Source organism: Zonotrichia albicollis, chromosome 10 (assembly GCF_047830755.1).
Source record: "Zonotrichia albicollis isolate bZonAlb1 chromosome 10, bZonAlb1.hap1, whole genome shotgun sequence".
Lineage (NCBI taxonomy): Eukaryota > Metazoa > Chordata > Aves > Passeriformes > Passerellidae > Zonotrichia > Zonotrichia albicollis.
Window position 1 is genome coordinate 8,795,999 of NC_133828.1, and position 23,636 is coordinate 8,819,634.

At 43.3% G+C, this 23,636-nt stretch overlaps 2 protein-coding genes across 6 annotated transcripts in view; one reads left to right on the top strand and one right to left on the bottom strand.

Moving 5' to 3' along the window:
• The first annotated feature begins 475 nt into the window (after positions 1–475).
• Positions 476–17,231, top strand: LOC102064069 (5-hydroxytryptamine receptor 5A). 5 transcript variants are annotated; one of them, XM_074547946.1, is made up of 3 exons: positions 476–1,769; positions 7,026–7,134; positions 8,604–8,739. In XM_074547946.1, the coding sequence occupies exons 1-2, from the start codon at positions 996–998 to the stop codon at positions 7,131–7,133; spliced, it is 882 nt and encodes a 293-aa protein (XP_074404047.1). In that variant the 5' UTR covers positions 476–995; the 3' UTR covers position 7,134; positions 8,604–8,739. The 5 variants fall into 5 exon arrangements, 3 of the variants coding, with proteins under 3 accessions (XP_074404047.1, XP_074404048.1, XP_074404046.1); XR_012581913.1 differs by lacking the exon at positions 7,026–7,134 and adding an exon at positions 14,201–17,231 and having other exon boundaries at positions 656–1,769; positions 8,604–13,705; XR_012581914.1 differs by lacking the exon at positions 7,026–7,134 and adding an exon at positions 13,515–17,231 and having other exon boundaries at positions 656–1,769; positions 8,604–13,434.
• Positions 13,175–23,636, bottom strand: part of CCDC93 (CCC complex scaffolding subunit CCDC93) — a 32,297-nt gene continuing 21,835 nt past the window's right edge. The window contains exons 17-23 of the mRNA XM_005487924.4: positions 23,193–23,264; positions 22,816–22,924; positions 20,258–20,340; positions 17,151–17,188; positions 16,253–16,337; positions 15,483–15,596; positions 13,175–14,327 (exon numbers count right to left, since the gene is read on the bottom strand). Coding sequence (XP_005487981.1) covers positions 14,274–14,327; positions 15,483–15,596; positions 16,253–16,337; positions 17,151–17,188; positions 20,258–20,340; positions 22,816–22,924; positions 23,193–23,264 — 555 coding nt within the window. The 3' untranslated portion in view covers positions 13,175–14,273. The remainder of the gene's footprint in view (positions 14,328–15,482; positions 15,597–16,252; positions 16,338–17,150; positions 17,189–20,257; positions 20,341–22,815; positions 22,925–23,192; positions 23,265–23,636) is intronic.

Here is a 23,636-nt window from a genome sequence, read left to right on the forward strand (position 1 = left end):
GGGTGTCCTGTAGCCTCATGGGGTCCATGGGGAGAAGGGGATGTCCTGTCACACCTGGGGCTGTGGGGACACAGACTATTGCTGTCTACTTGGTCCTGGTGAGGCCACATCTCAGCACTGTGTCCAAATTAGGGCTCCTCTGGAGCTACTAGAGAGGGTGCAGCAGAGGCCACAAAGGTCATGCGGGGTCTGGAGCATCTCTTTTAAGAGGAGAGACTGTGAGAAATGGGCCTGGTTAGTCTGGAGAAGACAGGATAGAGAGGGGATCTCATTAATGCACATTAGGATCTCAAGGGCAGGTGCAAAGAGCATGGTGCCAGACTTTTTTCAGTGGTGCCCAGCAACACCACTGAAAAACTGAAACACAAGAAGTTAAACCTCAACATGAGGAAGAACTTCTTTACACTGAGGGTGGCAGCGCAGTAAAAGCTGCCCGGGGAGGGCGTGGAGTCTCCCTCTCCGGAGACATCCCAAACCCACCTGGATGCGTTCCTGCCCGAGGTGACCCTGCCTGGGCAGGGCGGTGGGACGGGGTGATCCCCAGAGGTTCCTTCCAGCCCCGACAGCTCGGATATCCCGCCAGCAGCGCGCGTTTCACCCCTCGGGGCCGCGGGCAGCAGCCGGGGAGGCGCCGCCTCCCGCCCCACACGGCCCGGCCGCGCCACCGCCCCCGAGGCGGCCGCTGGGGCGGGGCGGCAGCGGTGGTGCCGCCCGCCCGCGCTGCCCATGCCGGAGCCTCGCCGTGCTTCCCTCCCTTCTCCAGCTTCCCTCCCTTCTCCAGCCTGCCTCCCTTCTCCAGCCGCCCGGGATGGGCGTGCGGAGCGGCGGGAGCGGGCGAGAGCCGCGGGCAGCGCTGGGGCGGCGGCACATGTGGGGCGGCCGCTGAGCGGAGCCGCGTCCCGGTGTGGGGCTCCCGCTCGCCGGCAGCGGGGCTGGGGACGGTGCTGGCGGCCTGGGAAGGGGCAGCGGTGAGGGGTCGAGCCCCGGTCCCGGGCATGGCGGAGTCCCTGAGCCCCTGCTCCCCACGGAGCCAGTGCCAGCCCAGCATGGGCGCCAATACCTCGTCTGCCAACGTGGACGCCAACGCCTCCTCCTCTGTGGTGGGCGGCAGCGCGTGGAGGAGCCGGGAGCCCTTCTCCATCTTCACCGTCCTCATCCTCACCCTGCTGGTGCTCCTGACCGTGGCCACCTTCCTCTGGAACCTGCTGGTGCTGGCGACCATCCTGCGAGTGAAGGCCTTCCACCGGGTGCCCCACAACCTGGTGGCCTCCACGGCGGTGTCGGACGTGCTGGTGGCGGCTCTGGTGATGCCGCTGAGCCTGGTGAAGGAGCTGTCGGCCGGGCGGCGCTGGCGGCTGGGCCGGGAGCTGTGCCTCGTGTGGGTGTGCTTCGACATGCTGTGCTGCACGGCCAGCATCTGGAACGTGACGGCCATCGCCCTGGACCGCTACTGGTCCGTCACCCGGCAGCTGCAGTACACGCTGCTCGCCCGCCGCCGCATCTCCAACGTGATGATCGCTCTCACCTGGCTGCTGTCCGCCGCCATCTCCCTCGCCCCGCTGCTGGGCTGGGGCGAGACCTACAGCCCCGAGCAGGAGCGCTGCCAGCTCAGCCAGAAGCCGTCCTACACCATCGTCTCCACGGGCGGAGCCTTCTACCTGCCCCTCTGCGTGGTGCTCTTCGTCTACTGGAAGATCTACAAGGCGTCCAAGTTGCACATGGGGGCCCGCAGGAGGAACGCCGTGCTGCCCCTGCCCGAGGCTGCCCAGGTAAGGCCGGGCAAGGGGAGGGAGCCCTCGCTGCTCCCCCGGGCACTGCGCTCTTGCTTCTCCTCAGCTCCGGCCCTCACTCCTGGTGAGGTTTTTTTTTCCACCCTCAATGGTGGGTTTGGCACAGCGAGAAGGCTGCGAGGTGCCCTGGGGCTCCCTGTGTGTTTGACTTTGTCACAGACTGGACGTGAGCATCAATTAGCCAGTCAAAAAGTGCAGCTCCTGGAGAAGAGCTTTGTTCTCATTTTTACTTTGTGGTTTATAAGAGTAAGGGACAGGTGCACTCACTGCCAGTCGAGAGAGACATTTGAAAATTATCTCTTTGTTCTGAATTTGCCATTCTTTGTTTTTGGGTTTTTTTCCCGCTTTATGTTTTTATAGCATTAGTGAGGTTAAAAAAAGACATAAACAGATCCCCAGGTCCTGTACCAAGATAAATGCACATTTATCTACCAGCACAGACTTGGTGTGTCTGAATGCATTCTGGTAAGCAAATTAAGCACTATACACAATATAAACTTATATAATGATGTGTTTGGGCTGTTTTTCCTTGAATGCTGCTCACTGCACAGTGTTGAAGCAATGAGCAATTGTTTCTGGTTTAAAATTACCTGCTGGCTTCAAAACCATGTTCTTATTGCAAAGATTGCCTATAATCCTGCAGTGCCCTAGCTGTTTAGGAGGTCTCATTCATTTTGGGGATACGCCTTGGTGACAGGAAAGCTGGGTCCCTTAGAAGGGTTGGGGTTGGCTCCTCGTGCTCTGTAAGTCAGGCTCTCTGCATGATGCTGCTGTCACCCATTCCATACCTCCACAGTGCTTGGCTGTGTTCTCTGTAAACTTTCCCTGTTTGCTGTCTCCTACTCTTGCTCTTAATCCTGCCAGTCTTTATGTTTTTGTGATTACATGTTGCACTTCCTAAGCCCAGTACCTTCCCAGTAGCCAAAGATGAGCTGTGTGGATCTTAAGAGATACCTACAGAGAACATTTCTGTTCCATTGGGGTTAATCCTGCAGTGCCTCATCCCCTGCAAAATCCTATCTTAGATTTGGAGGCAAGGAAGCTCATTATGATGGTCACAAGTAAGAGTCTGTGGGTTGTGTCCCCAGTTAATTGCATAATTGCAGTGGCAATAATTGCATAATGCACTGGTAATTATGTGTGATTAGACTTGCAGATTTGGATCATAATGTCTTGAAGCTGCTTCTAATGTATATTGATTTATGAAAGTATCCTCTATGAAAAAGCAAAAAATTTGTTAGAAAAGTAGAGAATGTCTCCTCTAGTGGCATTTTTTTTCCTACGATCTTCAGCCCCTAGCTTGCACCAAATTTCTTCCAAATCGTTTTAAGTACAATGAAAGTATTGCTTGGAGTTAATGTATAATTTCTTCAAGCACAAGAGCCAGCTGATTATTTGTAGTGTTTTTGCATGCTCTATCTTTTACACGCACACATACCCATACAGGACTAGTTATCTGGAATCTAAAATTCTGGGAAGTGAAATGAGCTGAGGCATTGCTGCTCGAGCCAGTGGAGAGACAACATCACATGACAGTTTCAGCAAGACAGAGTCTGGCTGCAAAATGTCATAGTTCTGTCTGCAGGAGGCCCTGAGCATGGCTGCCAGGTGAGTGCTTTTTGTGATGCAAAGTCTGGGGGCTGCTTTAGGCTGTACTGGCAAAAGGGCTCTGTCACAGTGAGCTACACACCCATTTTGGGGGAATTATTGCAATGCCAGCAGATGCTCAAGCCAGTAGGTCTTATTTCTCATTGGTGTGATTGACATATCAACTGTGATTGACTTCTCCTGACAGGAATTCTTGAGTCTGCAGTTGGTGTGTAGTGGCAACTTCCTCTGTTGTCCCAGCAGCTCCATTGGCTGACTTAAATTAAAAGACTTCTGTGATTCAGATGCAAACTTTACTCCTCACCTGAAGGAAGAGCTGATGCTGCACACATGTAATGAACTCGTGGATCGAGCAAGCTGGCATTCAGGATGCATTTCTTGTTTTCTTTCTAAATTAAGATGCTGAGATTTACTCACTGAGTGTTATCCTGATCTTTTTTAAGCTTGTGGTAGTAGGATCCATCACTTTCACAGGAAGAGTAGCAGTTCCCCAGTGAATTCTGGAGGGGAATCTTCACACACATCACTACTGTTCTTTGGCAAAACCCTGTTGTTTTTTAACATGCAAACACAAAGATAACATTGCCAAACTTTGCAGGGGTGATCAGGCTGTCAGCATCAGCTCTGTCCTCTCTGATGGGGCAAATTCTGCTCTGCTTCTCATGCTTTTCCCATCAGCTCATTCTGATTTTCCCATTCTTTCTCCCTTGATGTCTCTCCTCCCTCTACTTTCTTCCATCTCCATTCTCAGAGAATGCTCACCTGTCATTCTCACCCTGGCAACATTTTCCTTCTGTCCCTGTGACTCTGGATGTGAATTCCCCTCTGCATCTATGTCAGTCCTCACTCCAGGTTGCCCTGGATCTGAGGAATATTAGCAGGGAGTTTTTGGCAGACGATGCCCAAGGCTGGCAGTGCTTCCCAGTGTGGAGGTGAGCAATAACAGCAGTGATCCCTGCTGGGAGAGATGTCTGAGTTGCACTCAGCAATGAGCTGTCAGGTGGTGCTGGACTGGAACTGCACAGCAGGGCTGCACTTGGTGGCCTGAGCTACAACCAGCTGGTTAATTCTGGCAAGTCTAAGGACAGAAAAAGTCTGAGCTCATAGCACTCTGGTGCCAGTAGGGGAATCTTGGAAAAACCAGTGCACCAACTGGAGCAGTGAGGGTGATACCTTGATGTTTGTCAGCCAGCAGAGTCAGGCACCAAAGTGCTTTGCAGGTTCCCTATATATATATATATATATATACACACATATATATATATATATATATGTTTGTATGTGTATGTATATAATGGTTTGGTTTTTTTCACAGAGAAAGGACATTCCTTTCAAACTGGGAGTTGGCATACATACCTTATGTTCCTACACTCTTACAGAGCTGCAGAATAGAATAGGTACAAAATAACTCTTCTGAGTCATTCTTTGGTTAAAATTTTACTTGTGTTTTTGAAAAATACTTTTCAAAACCTTTGAAAAAATTCAGGTGAGGGGGACGGATGTGAAACATCTGAGATGCTTCTGGTTTTAGTGACAGCTTGGTTTTTGCTCTCCTTTGAAATAAAATAATTGCCAAATTTGGATCCTAAATTAAACTGATGCTTTTATAATTTTTTGTTTGCCAATTATGAAACTCCCTGAAAAGTGAATTCTGCAGGCAACACTGACGTGGGTGACCCTCATTAAAAACCTAGTGACATATCATCAGTGACAGAGAGCTATGCTCTGTCACACCTGGTTGACAGCAGGCAATAATTCTCTTTCTAAACAGTGCAATTGAAATAAATGAGACTGCTTGAAAAGCAGCAGATACTGCTGGATAGTTCCCTTTTAAATCAATGAAATCACTTGTGGCATCGGGATAGCCCAGCAAATTGAGGATGATGGGATCTGAATGTCTGCATCACTTACATGTAGCAATTGCAAAATCAGGTTTAAATTTTCATGTGAAGAGTTAAAAAATCAAGTTCTGTTGATGATTGGTGAAGGTTTTGTTGGGTATTTTTTATTTTGTCTTTTTTTTTTTTATTTCTGCCCTCTCAAAGTACTTGTATATGAAAACATTAGGCATGATCCAAACCTTAGAGTTTTGTGAGAGTCCTTCCCCCTTTGGGTAACATCAGGCCCCACAGCTCCAGACGTGCTGTGTTGTTCTGCACCTTGGCCCATTCAGCTTTTCCAACTCACTTAACCAGTCAGGACAATGTGGGAGAAAAAAAACCAGATTCTCCTTTTCTGAAGGGATCTCAGACTTTTTATTTCTTATTTGTGCCTCTGTACAAGTAGAAGAGATGGGTCAGGAAACAAAGTTCAGCTGTCCAGAAGATGTGCAAAAAATGTTCAGAAAAGAGTGAGGCAGGAAGCAAAGTGGGGTGGGTAGCGATTTCCTTAGAGCAGAAGAAAATCCTGAGAGAAAGCTGGTGTTGTTTTCCCTGTCAAATGAGCTCTTTGTCATGTTGGTGGAGCATCCAAGACAGTGTAGACCTTTCTTTGTTTTGATCCCTTGTTGTGCATTTATCTTCTTGTGCTCTTGTTCAAGGAGCAGTAAGTGTGCCAGGGCTGCACTGAGGCAGTAAGGACCTTTGCTGCACCACACTGTGATAGGCAAAGCTCTGCATTTGTGGTGCTAAGGCAGATTTGATTGATGTTTATCATTACTGTTGTTTTGTTATTGCAGGCCATGCAGGTGCAGGACAGACACACACAGGGCACCTGCCACAAAGGATCAATAATAACAATCATTAAAGCTGTAAGGAACATTTTAAATCAAGGGATTTTGTCAGAAGCTCCTTGGTGGCATGTTTTCTATGATATTCTAGGAACACAGGAATTGGGAACATACAGCTCTGGGAACATGTATCCATTTAGGAGTAGTAATTTACTGGGGACAGACAAACAAGAGAAGAGGCATTGAACTGTAATTGCTGATCAGTGTACAGAAGAATAAATTCTGGAACTACAACCAAACTCCTTTGTGACTGTAGAAGGATTTGTACTTGAGCTCATTTCCGTCATTTACTTTTTATTAGTCTCACAGAACAGCAGTTATCTCTGCAGTTCTCCCAGCCCATTGTCCTGGAAATAGCTGATTTCACAAGTTCTGAACCAAATTCTGGCCTCAGAGGAGCAGTCCTTTCATGCCTGCTATTTCCCAGTGCTCCTGGAGCAGTGCCCAGGCAGATGGAAGGAAATCTGTGCCCGAGGCAGAGTGTGCTGCTAGACACTGAGTGAGAGCAGTGTGCAGCACTGCAGAGATGGCTCCAGCATAACCCAAGGCATCTCCATGGACTGCTCTCATTTATACTCTGTGTCCACCTCTTCTGCTGTCACAGCCTGCTAGTGCTCATCAGTACACCCAAAATGGGAGCACAGGTTCTGTACTTGTCCTTTGTTCTGTGTGGCATGGGGATAAAGGGCAGCTGTTGTGACTTACATTGGAAACTGGAGTCATGAGAAGCCTCTGGGGCTGGCACTGGGAACTGCAGATTTGATACAGTTAGAGCTGCATTTAGTTCTAGCCAGTAATTTACAAAACGTACTATGATCTAGTAATTTACAAAACATACCATGATCTAATAATTTACAAAACGTACCATGATCTAGTTTCACTTGCTGTTTTGTTTTCAGAGGCCTGACCTAACAACTAGGGAAGTTTATAAAAACTCCTCTTGCTTCAGTAAGAGCTTCACCAGGCTGAAAATGCAAGTTTCATTGTGGAAAACATCTGAGGACTGAGGTACCTTCTAGCAAAGGAAACGAAATAACCTTTTCTTACAATATGCAATTAAGTGACAGAAGGGTCACTGCTAGGAAATTCTGCAGTCAGAAGTAGTGAGAAGGCTCTGATTTGATTTTGTGATTTGATGATGGCACACAGCAAGCTCCATCTTCTGAGCAAGAGTTGAAGGTTAACTGCAGTACCAACCTGTGCCTGATGCTCATGAGGAAGTCCTTTGTGTGGCTGTTCCCAAAAGGCACTGAGGTAACTGCTCCTCAGCACTGAGACATCATCTTTCAGGGTTGCTTGTCACAGATTTGTCCTCGTGTCATACATTCATCCCTTTTTGCAGAGTGTGATTAAGGACGTGCAGAGCAAGTCCTTCTGCAGACAAATGGTGTGATCCTTGCTACATGAGGGGTGTCCCATTTTAATTGTCAGAACAGATGTGGTTTTCATTTCCCTCCATTATTTGCCTGTGCCCATAATCTGCTGCCCTTACGTTCTGCAGCCCTGGCTGGTGTCTGAGGGTGCAGACAGGGACATCCATCCTGAGGAGTGATTGTTCAGCCACTGCAGTGCTTCACTGTCTGAATTGCTGTGCTCATACTCAGCACAGGCTCTCCTTCTGTTGCAGAGGTAGCACATGCATGTGCAATATGTAGCTAATTTAACAATGGCCCATATCTGGAGTGCCTGTGAATTACCACTCAGGCAAATTTTACAGCCTAAAGCTGTTGCTTTTATTGCACTCTCTTCATAACTGTAGTGCCTAGAAGAACTTTAATATCACAGACACTTCCATCTTCAGATTAAAATCTCTAAGGAGTGTTTTCATCTGGTCAGACTCAAAGCACACAAATAACTTCTGCCCAGAAGCTGTTTGCCCTCAGTGAGAGGAGACAAGAAGCACTGTTGACAGCCTGGAGTAGCTGAAAGTTTTTCCTCTCTTGCATAACCTCTACTGAAGCTAGAATTTGAACTGAAGGTCTATTGAAATGGTGTTTTTCTGGCAATGGTGTACTTTTTGAGAAGATACAGAATCACAGAATGGTTGGACTTGGGAGGGAGCTCTGGAGATGATCTGGTGCAAGCTCTGTTGAAGCAGTTCACTAGAGCAGGTCTGAAGGCCATGTGGCAGCATGAGTCTGGTGCAGGGATAGGCAGCGGACACAGGCCTTTGTTTGCCTGCCTTAACAACCTCATTTCCCCTAGGTTTGAAGGCATCCAAGACAATAAATTGAAAAAGAGTCCCACAACACACATGGTACCAGGTCCTCTTTATTTAGCTGTGTTTGTCAGCTACACTTGGCAGCTTTTCCATTGTAATGAGTTTGGCACTCTGGGGCATTTTCTTTCTCTTAGCATGGAAGGAATGAAGTCCAGGCCTTTTGTGGTAGGTGCACAGATGTTGTGCTGTCATTTAAAAGAAATACTTCACTCAAACAAACTGTCTTGGTAAGAAACTGTGTTTGCTTTTGTTTGAGGTGAAGGAAGCTTCGCAGGAACCACAGATGGTGTTTACAGCTCGTCGTGCAGCTATCACTTTCCAGACAGATGGAGAAACATGGAGAGAACAGAAAGAGAAAAAAGCAGCTCTGATGGTTGGCATCTTAATTGGAGTTTTTGTACTGTGCTGGATCCCTTTCTTCATCACAGAATTAATAAGTCCCCTCTGTTCCTGTAACATCCCGCCCATCTGGAAAAGCATCTTTCTTTGGCTTGGCTACTCAAATTCTTTCTTTAATCCTCTCATTTATACAGCATTTAACAAAAATTACAACAATGCCTTCAAGAACCTTTTTGTAAAGCAAAGATAAAAGGGGACACAGAGGAGAAAACGATTATTGCATAATAGATTTCTTGAGGGAAACATGCCTGTGATATGAACAGTTGCCATGCACGAGAGCTACTTGACGGGATTTAGCAGCAGTGAAAAAGAAGATGGAAGATGTCTGGATATAAACCTACTGAGAGTTTACAGTCTCCCCTTAGAAACACAGATGTGCTACGCCAGTGTTTGGCAAGGAAGGTGGAAGCAGGGAATGCCTCCCGTCTGCTCTTCAATCAGCACAGGCTGAGTGAGGTGTGCGCGGTGCCGGGGCTGTCACACCCAGCACGGCTGTCACACCTAACGGGGCTGTCACACCTAACGGGGCTGTCACACCTAACGGGGCTGTCACACCCAGCGCGGCTGGTCCCGCCCAGCACGGCTGTCACATCTAACGGGGCTGTCACACCCAGCACGGCTGGTCCCGCCCCGCCAGCCACAAGGCCCTGCCGGAGCTCTCCTCATTAGCAAAGGCACCGTGGGAGCTGCTAATTGGGCAGTACTAACATGTTGGTGATATGAACAGGATGCTGGGTTCGGGTTTGAGATTTATTTGGGAGGGAATAAATATGCTGCAGTCAATCAGTCCGTGAGTTGATGTGAAATTAAAGAGGATGACCAAGCAGCTCAGACACACAGCCTGGCAGGACTGAGGGGCTGTGTCCTCTGCAAGCAGCAGGGCTTGATGGGCAGGCTTGATCAGACAGGGGTCACCTGTGTCCCCTGGGCTTAAGTGAAACTTAAGAGGCAAGCACAGAATTACTCAGAGTCCCTGAGAATGTGTTCTCATAGGAGGATCTAGTGAGGATTTTTCACTTGTGCTGTCCTCTCTCACTCTGCCAGGCTCAGACTCTGCCTGTTTTACGGAACCCAGGTGAGCTCAAGATAGACACCAACACCTCCAAGTGAATGGGGGCTGTGTGCCTGGTTATTTCATGCTGCCATAAAACTGAGCAGGCATCTGTGTGACAAACACCACACAGGGTGCTCAGTCACACCAGGTGTCCTGCAGCAATGTGTGGCTGCTTGGCAGTGGTGGGTGAGAGCCTGGGGCCCTGGCACCATCCATGTGCTCAGCACCCAACCTGGGTGAAGGCCACAATTTGTCAGCTGGCATCAACTTCCTCCTATTGTAACAAAGGCTTGATGCCATCAGGTGTAAGTGACTCCCCAAAACCCAGAGACTCAAACCTAAGCCTGAAATAATTTTCCCAAGATCTGACAAACATCACTGACCCAACAATATATACAGAAATAATCTATTTCCTTGCATACTGCCAAGTCCATCTTGCTCCATATTTGTCTCTCTGGTGGGTTTTACTTCCTCCCCTGCTCTGAGTGGGAGAGCTGACACATCACTGAGTATTTCTAGCATGGCACAGAGTCCCAGGAAGCTGAAAGGAGCTTGGCTGCATGTCAGGAGCACAGGCAGTGCTGTACCTCACACCTGCAGTGCTGTGACAGTCCAGTGTGACCCGCTGTGCCCACAGCCACCTGTGTGTCTTGCATTCCTGCAGAGGATGCTTCTCTCCATTTCAGTGGGAATTCAGAAGTTCTAATTACCTAGAATTTCAAAGAGTTGTTAGACAGTGACTTAGACAGTGACTCAGACTTAAATGCTGATTTAAATAACTTTCCCTTGTGACTCTCAACTTGCCTGCATATGGAATAGCTACCATTCAAACCAGTGTTTGGAGGCTTAATTAAACCAGAAGGAAGGCACATATGTAAGAGACTGAATGTTACTAAAACCTGCAGCTTCATTCAGAACCACTGATGAATTTTTCAAGTCACTTGATTTTTTTTCATGTAAGAGAGTCACTGCTCTAAAACCTTTAAAATCCAAACAGATGACATGGAAGGAGGAAATGCAGAGGTCATCTTGAGCTGGTGTTGAAAAGCACACAAATCTTCTGCATGTGGCACTCCTGAAATTTCTAATAATCATGGTTTGGACAAATTTTAGTGCCTGTACTCCCTGAGCCTGGTAAGCCAAGCCATCACTGTGACACAAATCCAGTGCCAGTGCTGGTGCCCTGGCCCATCCCAGTCTGGCTGCAGTGATGTCCAGCTGCACATTCCAAGCTCCAGTTCCAGGGGCAGCACAGGCTGTGCAGGCTCCTTCTGCCACGGCTCTGGAGCTTGGGAGGACACCACAGAGCTGCAAGGCCCCTGTGCAGTTCCTGCAGCCACACATGCAGGGCACTGCTGCAGACACTGGCCTGCAGCACAAGCAGCAGAGCAGCAGCAGGGCACTGGCACAGCTCTCCTCCTCCTCAAGGATGGATTTAGGTCCCTTAGGAGGTGAGGTTGGGCCTCTGGGATTGTGCTGTGAGGAGTTCTGAAGCTCAGCAGGCAGTGCTGTGCCCACCCAAGCACCTGTGCCAGCAGTGTTACAGTGATGGCTCACACAGCCGGCCTCCCCACACACCCAGAGGCAATGAGAGGCAAGCAGAGCTTTCATTTCATTGCAGTGGCTTTAGAAAGCTCTCAACAAAATCAGCTTCCCACACTGGCTCTAAATGCAGACTGCATTTAGAAGAGTGGCAGCACAGATTTGGGATTTAAAATTCTGGTTTTTATTCACAGCTTTCTTTGTGGGGCAAAGAAAATATTTATCAGTGGTTGGTGCCTAACCTGTTGCATGCTCCCATGTGAACTAAGATTAATGACACAGTATCTTGACTATCCAAACAGAAAAAAAAATTTAAATATTCTAAAGGGACATCATTTGGCACAGCTTAGATGTTATGTATTTATTTCCCCAATAGAAGTTGCCAATTTGAGTACACCAATCATCTCTGCTTGTAAGCAGTGGACTACTAGTTTTAAATTTTATTTCCTGACACTGAATTTGCTCTCAGAAAAATTTACTGAACCCTATTGTTTGGCAGAAGGGCAGAGTTGCATCCTGCAGCAAGGCTCTGAGAATCCTGCAGCAGCTGCATTGAGCCCAGAATGTGCAGAAATGAAAGGGCTTTGGAAGATGAGTGTGAGCAGACAATGCTAATAACCCTAATGAAGAAATTAGGTTTTGCTGCAAGTCCTGTAAATGTTACTTTACAAGCCTTACAGGGTAACAGCAAATGAGTTCAGGGCAAGACATTTCTCTTTCAACAAGGAAATCCAGCAATACTGAAGGAAAATTCTGAGAATTCCTTGCTTGCAACCAGCTGAGATGGAGAATTAAGGCAGATTCTCCTTGCTGTCAGTTCCTCCCCAGGTGTGAGGAGAAATGGCACCCAGCACACAGAGCCTGTGCCAGAAAGCAAAAACAACTGATGGAACTGTTTTCACACCCTCACCAGCTCCTTTCTTCTCCTTTTCACATGGGCCTCACACCAAAGGTTGTGGCCATCTGCCCTGGTCTCCATCTACAGCAGACAGTGAGTTATGATCTGGACTCTGATTTATCCTTTGTGAGCAATAACTGCATTCTACAAACCTCAGAATTATATCTTAGTCAAAATCAGAAGCTCTTAGACGTTCACATTTTTATATTCCTTGTGGAAGTTTCCAGGGTACTGTGTTTGTAGCAGGTAAGCATAAATTTTAACATTATACTGAACAAATAATCACATCACTTACTCTTACATGCAAGTTCATTATTTACCCTACCTATGAAATTTTTCTTGATGCTAAAAAGCAATTGTGATTAAAATGATAAATCCCAAAGTGAAATGCCCATTCAAGTTACTTTTTTAGAGTTGCATGGTACACAAACACAGCACAGCTTGAATTCCCAAGCAGGTCTCCTTGGGGCCAAAGCTGAGTTATTCAATTTACAAACTGGAATGAGCTTTCTATTGTTTTTATAGAGGGCAAAGTTTGTAGACAGATATAATGCCTCCTATATCAAAGCTGACTACAGAAAGTCTGCAAGCAGCACTCAGTGCAGGTTTCCTTCTTTGAAGGAAGGCTGAGTGTAAATTTTTCCTTCTTTGAAGGGACTTGGAATCTGATTTTGCCAGTCCTGGGCAGACTGACTTTTTGAACCAAGAGGAGCAGCCCAGATCTATTCCCTCACTGAGCAGTGTGGGGGAGCAAGGTCCCAGCTGGCTCAGTCAGAAGCTTTCCTTTCTGTTTGTGCTGAAGGAGCAGGACATCACAAACACAGTGACTCATTTAACTGTGGACACAGTTCATCTTTTAATGCAGTTGTGATTCAGGACCTGGGAAAGCTTCTGAGGCCAGTTCCACCTTAAAAACACAATATCAGAATGTCACTGGATTCCAAACATCCTTTATTTTATATCTGCTGCCATAGACAATAATTGAACAGTGCTGTCATCAGTGTCAGTGGGAAAAGGAACATGGGTCTTCTTCTCCTGAAGATGTCATGTACATTAAGAAGCCAGTCCAAAATCCTGGAGTTAAGTACAAAAAGCAACCGTTTGAATTATAAAATACTGTATATACAGATATAAAAATGTCTCAGAAAATGTCCCACAAAGTTTCTGAACTTTCAAGAGCAAGTCTTCAGCAGGGTAAGTAGGTTGTTGTCTTCAAAGGTGAGCATCAGTTCATTAGAGCAGAATGTCTCAATCTTTATCTTCCTATATTACAGGTGACAGACTCTGATTTCCATCCCAGCCAGGGATAACGTGGTGATCCTAGTATTAAGGTGTTTGTTTCCTGGAGCTATTAATTTAACAAGCACACTCTCTATATATAAAAATGAAATTTCAAAGAAATTTATACAACAGCTAGACTTTATAAAAATATAGATCTATAATTTTACACCAGGAATTATCCAAGGTAAGTTTTCATTTTCTTAGCCATTAGAAATTAATTGTTATCCTCTGGAATCCTATATATATGGCTAGAGTATAAACTAAAATAATGTGAAGTTATTAGCTGGAAAAGTGAGTTTGAAGGGGTTTTTGGGCCCAAATTAACAAAGTACTGCATTCTGCAGTGCTCATCCTGTGGGGTGGTGGACATACTACACAGTACATGTAAACTTATTCCAGAATTTTCACTTAATTCAGTGTTAAAACCCAAAAAAAAAAAAAAAACTCCCACTGTCCTTACTGTAGGAAAAAAAGAACCCCAAACCCAAATAAATAAAATTAGACATTTCTACTTTGCTGTACTGTGTTAACTCTTTACTGTGTAGTGGAGGCAATAATGAATAATACAGCCATGTGATGAGGGAATGTAAACTGAACACATACTGGAAAAACCAGACTTTTACAGCTGTGTGTATATATATTTTTTATATATATCTATATATATACATCTACATTGCAGTTATAACTGTCACCTCACAAAAGAGATTCAATGGACTGAACAATCTTCTCTAGATTTCCCCAGCTGGAGCTCTTCAGGAAGAACTGGCTTTCAGCTTGGACAGCAGCATCTCATTCTTGCGGCACTCCTGTTAACAGAGAGCAAACAAGTGAGGAGGAATTGCTCAAACTCTGCCACCTGTATCTCCACACCAACAGAACAAACCCTTTCTTCCATTTTGAAACATCGCCACAACCAAAGCAGCTTGGAGTGAGTGATGAGTTGAAGAGAATTCTGATTCATCCATAATGTTATTCCAATGGCAATACTCATTAAACTTTATGACATGCAAGCCAGAAGGAACACTGCCTGACCACCCATCTGAAGGCAAATTCAGCTTTTTACTTATAAGTAGAAAAAATCTGAAGTGGACATTACTTGTAGATGATCTGGAACTTCTTAGGACAGTTTGCAAAAGAGTCAGTGTTCAGGGAACAGCTCTTGGTCAGGAAATACATTTACACAAGTACACCTGTGTTCAATACCACTAGCATGACTTTTTTATTTTTAAGGGTAGCAGAGCTGAGCAGGGATTCCCTCACATGGCAATGGAAGAAAAATAGGTAAAAAACCTAACAATAAATCTTCCTAAATTCTGCAAGTAGGATGTAAAATTCTGCATGTCAGAGTAGCTGAACACCCCTGACATTCTGTCTGAAGCAGGAAGGAACTGTCTCAGAACAAAGCAGGAATAATTACACAAAGATGTTTTTCCTCAAACATATGAAGCCAAATGACAATTTCGCCCACAGCATTCATTTTCATTCATTCATTCTCATGGAGACAGCAAGTAACAGAAGCCCATGATGATTAAAAGCTTGGGAAAGGCTAAATCAATGAAGTGTTATACAGTGCTTTCACAATCATTAGGCAACAAGGCTGGTTCCTGAAGATTAATGACCAAGATCCTGCATTTCCTCCTCATTCACTCACATTTCCACACCCCTCTTTGCTCCAATAACTAACTGCTCACAGACCTTCATGAGATTCCACTTGAAAACCTAAATACACCACTTGCTTGATAATCTCTCCCTGTAACATGGAGAGGTGCCAACCTAGCAGCAAAAAACTCTCAGAATCAAATTCAGAGTCCAAGATTCACATGGAGAAAACCACCAAGGGACATCATGAACATGGTGTGATAAGCATCATATCAGAAAATCTTGTGGATATGTTAATGCACAAATACATCAAAATGGGTCACTGAACATGCCTGACAGTTGAATGCAGCAAGTGTTCTTACCTCTTTAAATTCTTTCACTGTTTTGAAGTAAAGCCTCTGTTTCTCTAGAAGCTCTAAGTATTCATCATTCAACTGGTCTCTTCTCATTTTGTTTTCTTGCTTTTTCTTTTCCATCTGTTGGTATGCAGGAAGGGTAAGGGATCAGATGTATGGGTACACATGGACACAGTGCATAAGGAACAGCTATCTATAACACACTAGGGGAGACAGATACTTCATAAATGATACCCCTGGCTTGTGCTTGAAATGCAATGAACATTTAGGTCAGCTCTTAAAAATTAAGAGCCTGATGCTGAAGTCTCAGTACCAGTGGCACTGTAGGTGCAACTGGGAAAAGGGCACATGATGGTTGTGATTCTGAGGTGCTGCTGATCCTCTTCAGCAGCAGAAAGTTTCAATCAACTCCCACAGTCAGAAACTGTGCCTGAGGTGCAGGTCTGACTGCACCCACGCAGTTCAAATGGAAGAGTTCTCACTGATTGCAGTGGCATTCAGTTGTCTCAGGCATTTAAATCACTACAGTGCCAGTAATGAAGTTGAGGGGTATAAGATTCCTGTCAGGACAGAGGTGTTACAACACCTCTCTCATACTCTATTCATTGACATTTAGTGGTGAGAAGTTTCTGACAAAAGTGAAAAGAAAGAATCCTTTTTAGTTGCTTGCCTAATTTGCACCTCATGTAATGGATAATAATTGTGCATAGAAAGATCCAAGAGGCTTTGCTGAGACAATTCCCAGTTTTTAGCAGAGAAAGTGAGGGGAGTCAGACCTTCATTCGATTCTGTTTGATGCCTTCCACAATCTGCTCCATCTGCCGCAAAAACTGCTCCCGAGATCCAGACGACGCCATGGCTCTGGAAAGGAGAAAAGGGAACACCTGACAGGGATGTGGGACACTGTGTCTCAGCTGCTGCTGTCTTGCACATCCACCCATGTCTAAAGTTCTCATTGCTTTGTGTTCTGTGTAAAAATTCATCCTTTTAATCACTGGTACCACTGACACTAAAGCTGTTCAGCTACCAAAGAGATGGGCACAGAGATCAACTGCTAATAACTAATAAAACCATAGTTTTTTAAGCAAAGCCTCTGTTGTGAATAGTATAAAGGTGACTAGAGGTCTAGGAGAACAGCAAATGTACAATTTCACACTGTAATAGGGAAAACCTAGAAGTCATTTTAGAACTTGAAATCATTAGAGAGAAATAAACACTGGCTGATTCACACATTGATCTTTGACCATGAACTTCCAAGGCAACCACAATTTTACACAGACTCCACAATATATCAAAATCTCCAAATACAGAGGTAGTTTATAATAAACATGTCTGAAATATGTCCCAGTCTAATGTTTTGTACATAATGTAATAACCACAACTCCACTAAAAGGAGGAAAAGATTTAAATTAACTCCAGGAAAATTATGACTGAATTTCCACATCTAAAGAGTCAGATATTAAAAACATATGTTAGCTATAAAAATTACATAATTCCAAGTCTGTGATTCCCCAAACTGGCTTGAACGAAGTTAATAAACTCTTCTATAAATCAGTTTATGACTATAAAATCTTCTAAGAAATTTTTAGTCTCTATAACTGGTGCCCACTCCCATTTGTCCAGCTAACTCTACCACTCTTTGCAACTACTAGGAGATAAAGAACCATAACTTACTGGTGGAAGTTGTCATGGATAGAATTCAGTAAGTTAACCTGTGAGTTGAAAAAAAAAAAAAAATACACATTTGTCTTTTCTGCACAGACATTAAGATGGATTTTATTTTTTAAAAAGTTACTATGTAGATAATGACCTCAAAAGCAGACAGATCTGCAAAAATCACCTTGAGTTTTCTTTCAGAAGATAAACCACAATCCTTTTGATTTAGTAGAATCTATCCCACTGGTTGAATGACAGAAGTAGAAGTAGGACCACAATTGATATTTTTAATTTTACTGGCACTCAATTATAGCACCGAGAGTTTTCCAGCATGATGCCTTCCCAAACTAAAGCAATAAAGTAAAATGGCCTGTACATGTGTTCAACATGTGTTGGAATTTGACATAAAAGCAGATGCTGGTCCAGTGTTCAGCAGTGACTGCTGACATGTGCACAAGCACATCACAAATAACCAGGAAAAAACACTTTTGCTTTTGAGATGGGAACCACTCAACACAATCTATTTCCACCCAGGGCTCTGAAGACTCTGCAAGCAGTGCAGGAGCAGCAGGTGAATTCCTGCACTGCTTTCATTGTGCAGATGAGGTTTACAGATTCCCTACCAGCCAGGCACCATTACTCACTTTGTAATGTGTATTTTACTGGGTGCTAAAAGGTGAACTAACAAAAAACACAGAATGGCATTTCAGAGGTGTGTGGCTTCTCTTACAAGACAGTAGCATTGCACCCAATGAAGACAAAAATAAACATTTATAACATTTATTCCCAGGAATATTTTGCTGCTTGTATAAATTCCCCCAATAAAACTATAAATTCCCCTAATAAAACTATATGGAATATATCCTATGTAACTGCCTTTGATTTTTTTTTTTTCCTGTTTTTTACATATTGCCTAGAGCATTAAAATTCAACAACTGGAAATTAATGTGATCTTTTCTCTTAGCTTTGAATGCATCTTGCAAGTCTCCTGTGGTTAAGCCTTCCAAGCAGTTTCTCCTTTTGATGAGTACTGGAAGAGTTCTGCACTAAGCAAAGCCAAGAGCTGCAAACAGAACCACCTGCCCCACTGCCACAGAAAGCTGAACTCATCTCTCCTAAATCTAAAATCCTCCACCTGAAAGATAGAAATAAGCAGGCATGGCAGAATCTGCAGGTGTTCCTGACCTTCCCTTGGATAAATTCAAAAATTCTGAACAGACTCCCAAGCAGCCAAGGTGCTTAAGAATTCCTGTAATTTACAGCAGCGAAAATATTGCATTACTCATCAATATTTGCCATGTTCACAGCCCTGCCTCAAGATAATTCCACTAAGCCTGTGCTTGAGAACATAATTACAGTTTATACAGATATATATATATATATATATATATATATATATATATATATATATATACACACATTCAAGCCAGGAAAAGTAGCCCTGCCCAGCAGTGCTGCACAACCATGGCAGAGAAAGAATGTGGATGTCACACTACAGTGAAATCAGCACACACACCCCAAAATTGAAAGACATTATGAAAAAGTTACTTTTAAAGCTTTTAAAAATGCATCTTTCTCAAAATAGGGTTAAATATGAGCCATGATCACAGAAGAACTAAAACCCTCATAGCCAAAATTCAACTGTACAACAATTCTTACTATTGTTGTTTTAAAGCAATGATGCTCGGTGTGTTTTACAAAAGGGCTGGTTTGGGGAGGAAAAAGGGGAAAAAATCTCCCCAAAACCAGGAACAAGACAAAGTAAAAGTATATTCCAGAAATCTTTGTGAAGCACAGATGCCAAAGACATGTTTTATGCATTAGACAATATTTATTTTTTGAAACCTTGGGTCTGATATTAAATGCATCTCAAGGAAATCTCAATGATATTATACATTCAACTAAGTTATGATGGCATCAGAAGACAATCAGAATTCCCCCTGTGAACCCCAAAGACATTGAATTATTTTGGCAAGAGTAGTCCCATTTTATACAACTGTGACGTAAATCTGTTCTGCATTCTGTTTCTCTATTCTCTATAATCTACTTTTTATGCCCCATTTCAAAACCAGTCTCTCTATAATTTTTAAATTTTCAGGTTTACCCTCAAAAAACCACCCCAAAAATAAAACAAAACCCCCAACAAATAAGTCTGTATTAAATACTAATGTAGGGGAGAAATTAAAGTAATGTTAAATAATATAGCTTGTACTTCATCCATTTTTAAAAATATGGTATATGACTCTTCTGAATGGAAAAAATGAAAACTACCTAATGTGGATTAGAATCAGCTGCTTAAGGGAAGGAAATGGTTGCTCATGATCTCCAAAACAGGATGTGAAAGGACACTGAAAAAGTGTCCTTACATAGTCAGAAATTTGACCACTGCTTGTCTCACAAACTAAAGAAATATAACTAAATAATGCAAAACTCACTAATCTGTTCTTATTTTATCAGAATAAACAGAGAAACCTGAGCTATCAAAACATTTTGTATTTTAAAAGTCATAGTTTTTATTTATCGTCTTGTTTCCTCCTATTTCTCCATCTTCACTGAAATCAGACACTTGTCATTGCAAAAAGAGAAGACTGAAATCATTCAGTTAAGCCCAAGATAGAAATGAACTCTACATAGATGGGAGAGAGGAGGGGAAAAAACCATTCTTTCATGAAAACTACTCTTCTGACTCAGTGAAATCACCAGCAAATAAAGTATAGCCAGCTCAGACCCTGAGAACTAAATTTGATGCTGCTGACAGCAGCTGGAATTTGCTCTCCAAAGTTACTGACTGTGGTCTGGGTTCATAATAAAAGGTATTGACTGAAAAGAGAGAAAAGGGTAATTTGGTGCTATGATTACAGAGATATTTGCTGATCAAATGCTATTCATGTTTCAAGAGCACAGTGAGTGTTTAAACATGCTGTACTAACAGCAATTCTTTTACAACACAGACCATTGCCCCTCCAAGATTACAAATATTCTTATGATTCTGTTGTTCCATTTTTGTTTACAAAGACCAGTAAGTTTGCTCTAACAGGACTGAATATGGAGAAAGCCAAGCAAAAACTTTTTCTTTCCTTCCCCACAGACTGAATACTTGGAAAATAGTAATAACATTTTCTTACCTCCTTTTCCAAATATACTTTCTTATCATCCAGTGTATTATAAAGAGTAAAAAACTGCTTGGTTTCTTTGTGAGTTGCTGAGACTGCAAACAAAAAAAAAAAAAAGGGTTAGAATAATAAAAGAATATGAGGTAAAATGGAATCTGTAAAAATACTCTGTAGGCTTTCTATAACATATTTTCCACTATCAATAATGGAACACAGGCACTAATGTACATGCAGAGGGAACATCCTCCCAGAGTTTCTCTCAGCAGGGCTCCAGCTTTCATCTCTCATAAGAACAACACAGCTCAGTGTCTAAATTAAGCCCCAACTGCTGGCAGCCCTTTCTGCCAGCCCATGTTGGCACCATACCCTGACACCACCAGGCAGCTGTGCTGCTCACAGGGCCTTGCCTGGGCTGTGGGAGGGGCACAGGCTCAGCAGGGACAGGGAAGAGCAGATAATCTTGGTAGGACTGTGTGGGGAAAAAGTGCATTAGACTATAAATGTCAAACTACACATGTGCAAGATGCCCAACAAAGATTTTGCTGTCTTAAAGTCTTTTTATCTTATATAATCTATGTGTGGTGATAGAATTAAATAATACTTTCTGGTTTAGGTGGTTACAGCAGATGTTGGTCAGAGCTCAGATGGGAAGGCAAGGCTCAGACATGCCTTCCCTTTGGGCTTACAAGATGATACTTAAATCTGCTGAGTGTTCCTCTAGCCTTTAGTTCTTCAATGCCTAAGGAAGTCCCATATATTTGTGACTCCCAAGGAAAGAGTTCAACAGGCAGCAAAAGTAATTCTGGCTAGAAACCACAAGCTGGAAAAAATGTATGGGTTAAAAATGATAAACCTTGATGAAATCTTACTCATTAGTCTGGGATTTGCAAAACTGCTGCCAAATGAAAGAGGCCTTTCCCAAACTATTTCCTTCATGCATCTCCTTCTGCTCTTCCAGCAGCTCTGGTAGTCACAAGTCTTTCATGAGTGGATTCCACAAAACAACTCAGAAAACCTTTTGTGATGGAAAGTTGTGCCAACTTATGGAGCCTTATGGGCACACACCAGAACCCATGCAGGGTAAAACAAAGGGGGAAGAGGCAGAGGGAACCAATTGGCTCATTGATTCTCTTAAACATTTTCAATGGAAGAGTTAGGTGAAAACCAAAACACTGAATACAGCTGAAAAGTATTCTCGTGCAAAAATCACAAAATCACTAAGGTTTGAAAATTAGTGCTGAAGATTGTCCTGTCTAACCCCTTGAAGGAAAGCTCAAAAAAACCCATGTTTTGGCAACTGAAGGTCACCTGAATCTGGCTAAGGGAAAAGCCTCTAAGTACCTCTAAAATACAACAATGCACAGAAAAACTGGCTAGAGATTTCCAGCTCATTTCTCTAGAAGCTCAGCCTGTGCAATGCAGGTTCCCAGCCATGACTGAGCAGTGTGTTATCCTGAGATACTACTCACACTTTGTACTTTAGAAAACAAACTCCTATAAAAGCATCTTAAATCCACCCCCAAAGCTGCCCAAGTCTCTTTGATGCTAATCTCTCTGTACTTCAGATATAAAGGAAGCTCCATCTTTTGAGCAGGTAGCTCTGACCAGACATGACAGAGAATTAGACATGACAGAGAATGTGCAGAAAATTCAAGCAAAAACAACAAAACTCTTTATAGCTGGACTTGATTAAATAAACTGCATGGCACAGCAAATGGGGGAAGAAGCACTGGACTTGTACTCACATCTATTCCATGTATTTGCACGATACCGGACAGCACTGACCTGTGCCACTGGAGATGCCTCACCAGGGCAGGGGATTTGGATCCCACTCAGATAATCAGTTGGGAACTGCTCACCCTTCCAGAGCTTGCTTCACACATTTATTTAATAAATGCTGAATATCTCTGAATCATTGGCTAGGTTTTCTCATGCTAACACACAAGTTAGTTAAATATACACCAGTAAGCATACTGGTCTGTTACCAGTTTAGTGGAACAACTTTGAAATTTTACTCCATTTGCACCTTTTCCAATTTTATAATTTCTGATCATAACAGTTAAAGACAATTTGTATTCTGCTTCTACCAAGATATAGCAGGATTGTGTTAATTAAAAATGAAAGAAGTCGATCCCCTCAAGAAACTGTTTTTACTTGGTAGTTCTTGACATAATTTGGTTCAGAACCAGTTATGCCATGTCAGTGGAAACAATAAAAGCAATCTAATGGTAAGGCAAATTAATTAAACACGATTCAACCTCACAGCAACCTCATTTGTAAATGGTGAATTAAGGAGTTTCAGAACATAATGGCTATTAACCTAAATGACAGAACGTGCTGCATACAAAATTTAGTCCAGAGATCTTGTGCATTGAGTTTCACCTTCAGGCGTATTCTTAAAGCCCAGCTTACAAAACCTCAAAAATATGATGTGTAACGTGAGCACCAAAAACCTTTAAAATACCACCAGATGAGCAGGGGCTGTTGTTACATGCCATATGCTTAAAATGCAACTGCCCTCCTTTCAGGGCTTTAGCCTTCAGCAGGATGGTCCTGCTTGATATACATACCCTGACTGTAAAGTTCAATAAATCTCTTCTGATACTGTGTGAGCTCAGCTCGGCTGGGAACTTCATCAATCTTGCGCTGTAAAATGGCTATTTCTCTGTTTCTTCGTGCCTGAATAGAAAGTTAGGAGGGGAGAAAACAAAGCCTCTTCTTGTTCTCTTCTTAAAATGGATGAAGCCCCCCCAGCAATACTTTGTTATCAAACAATTGATTTAAAAAACAAAAAGATTTGGCTGAGGATCAAATTTTTTTTTTTTTGTAATTGATTTGTGACAGAAACAATTGTTAAAATTAGCACAACAAGACAAAGTATTAGAAATTCCAAGATAGGACAAACATCAGCAATTTTACGCAAGTAAGGACACAAAGAGTAACTCACCAGTAGCAGGCGGATCTTTTGAAGTTTCTCTTTCTCAGCTTTGTACTGCTGTTCTATAATCTTATTTGGCTCCTGGAAGTTGAGAACCCAAAACAATTGTGTATTACAGTAGCATACGAGAGCTGCAGTGCAAAAATGGGCAGATTTGGTTTGTTTTCTGGTTTTGCCCATCTTTGGCTCCTACAATAACACCACATTTATTGTTTGGGTTTTTTTAGAATAATAATTCATTATCTGTATTAAAAGTCTGACATCATTTACTCTAAACAAGGACATTTAAACGGTTTTTAACTTTTGATATTTCAGCTTTTAAGAGTTATCAATAGCTTTTGCACTGCTTTACAATAGTCACACTTTAAATGAAGATACAAATCCAGAGATTGTCGGTACCCCTTGTCTGAGTGTTTATACTTTGATTCACTGGTGGGGTTAAGAATAAACAAG

What these genes read in the sequence shown, in the direction of transcription:
- LOC102064069 (XM_074547945.1), top strand. Translation starts at nt 996, where the DNA reads ATGGCGGAGTCCCTGAGCCCCTGCTCCCCACGGAGCCAGTGCCAGCCC. An exon ending in CCCTGCCCGAGGCTGCCCAG is followed by an intron (nt 1,770 to 8,603) that starts GTAAGGCCGGGC and finishes CTTTTGTTTGAG; the next exon opens with GTGAAGGAAGCTTCGCAGGA.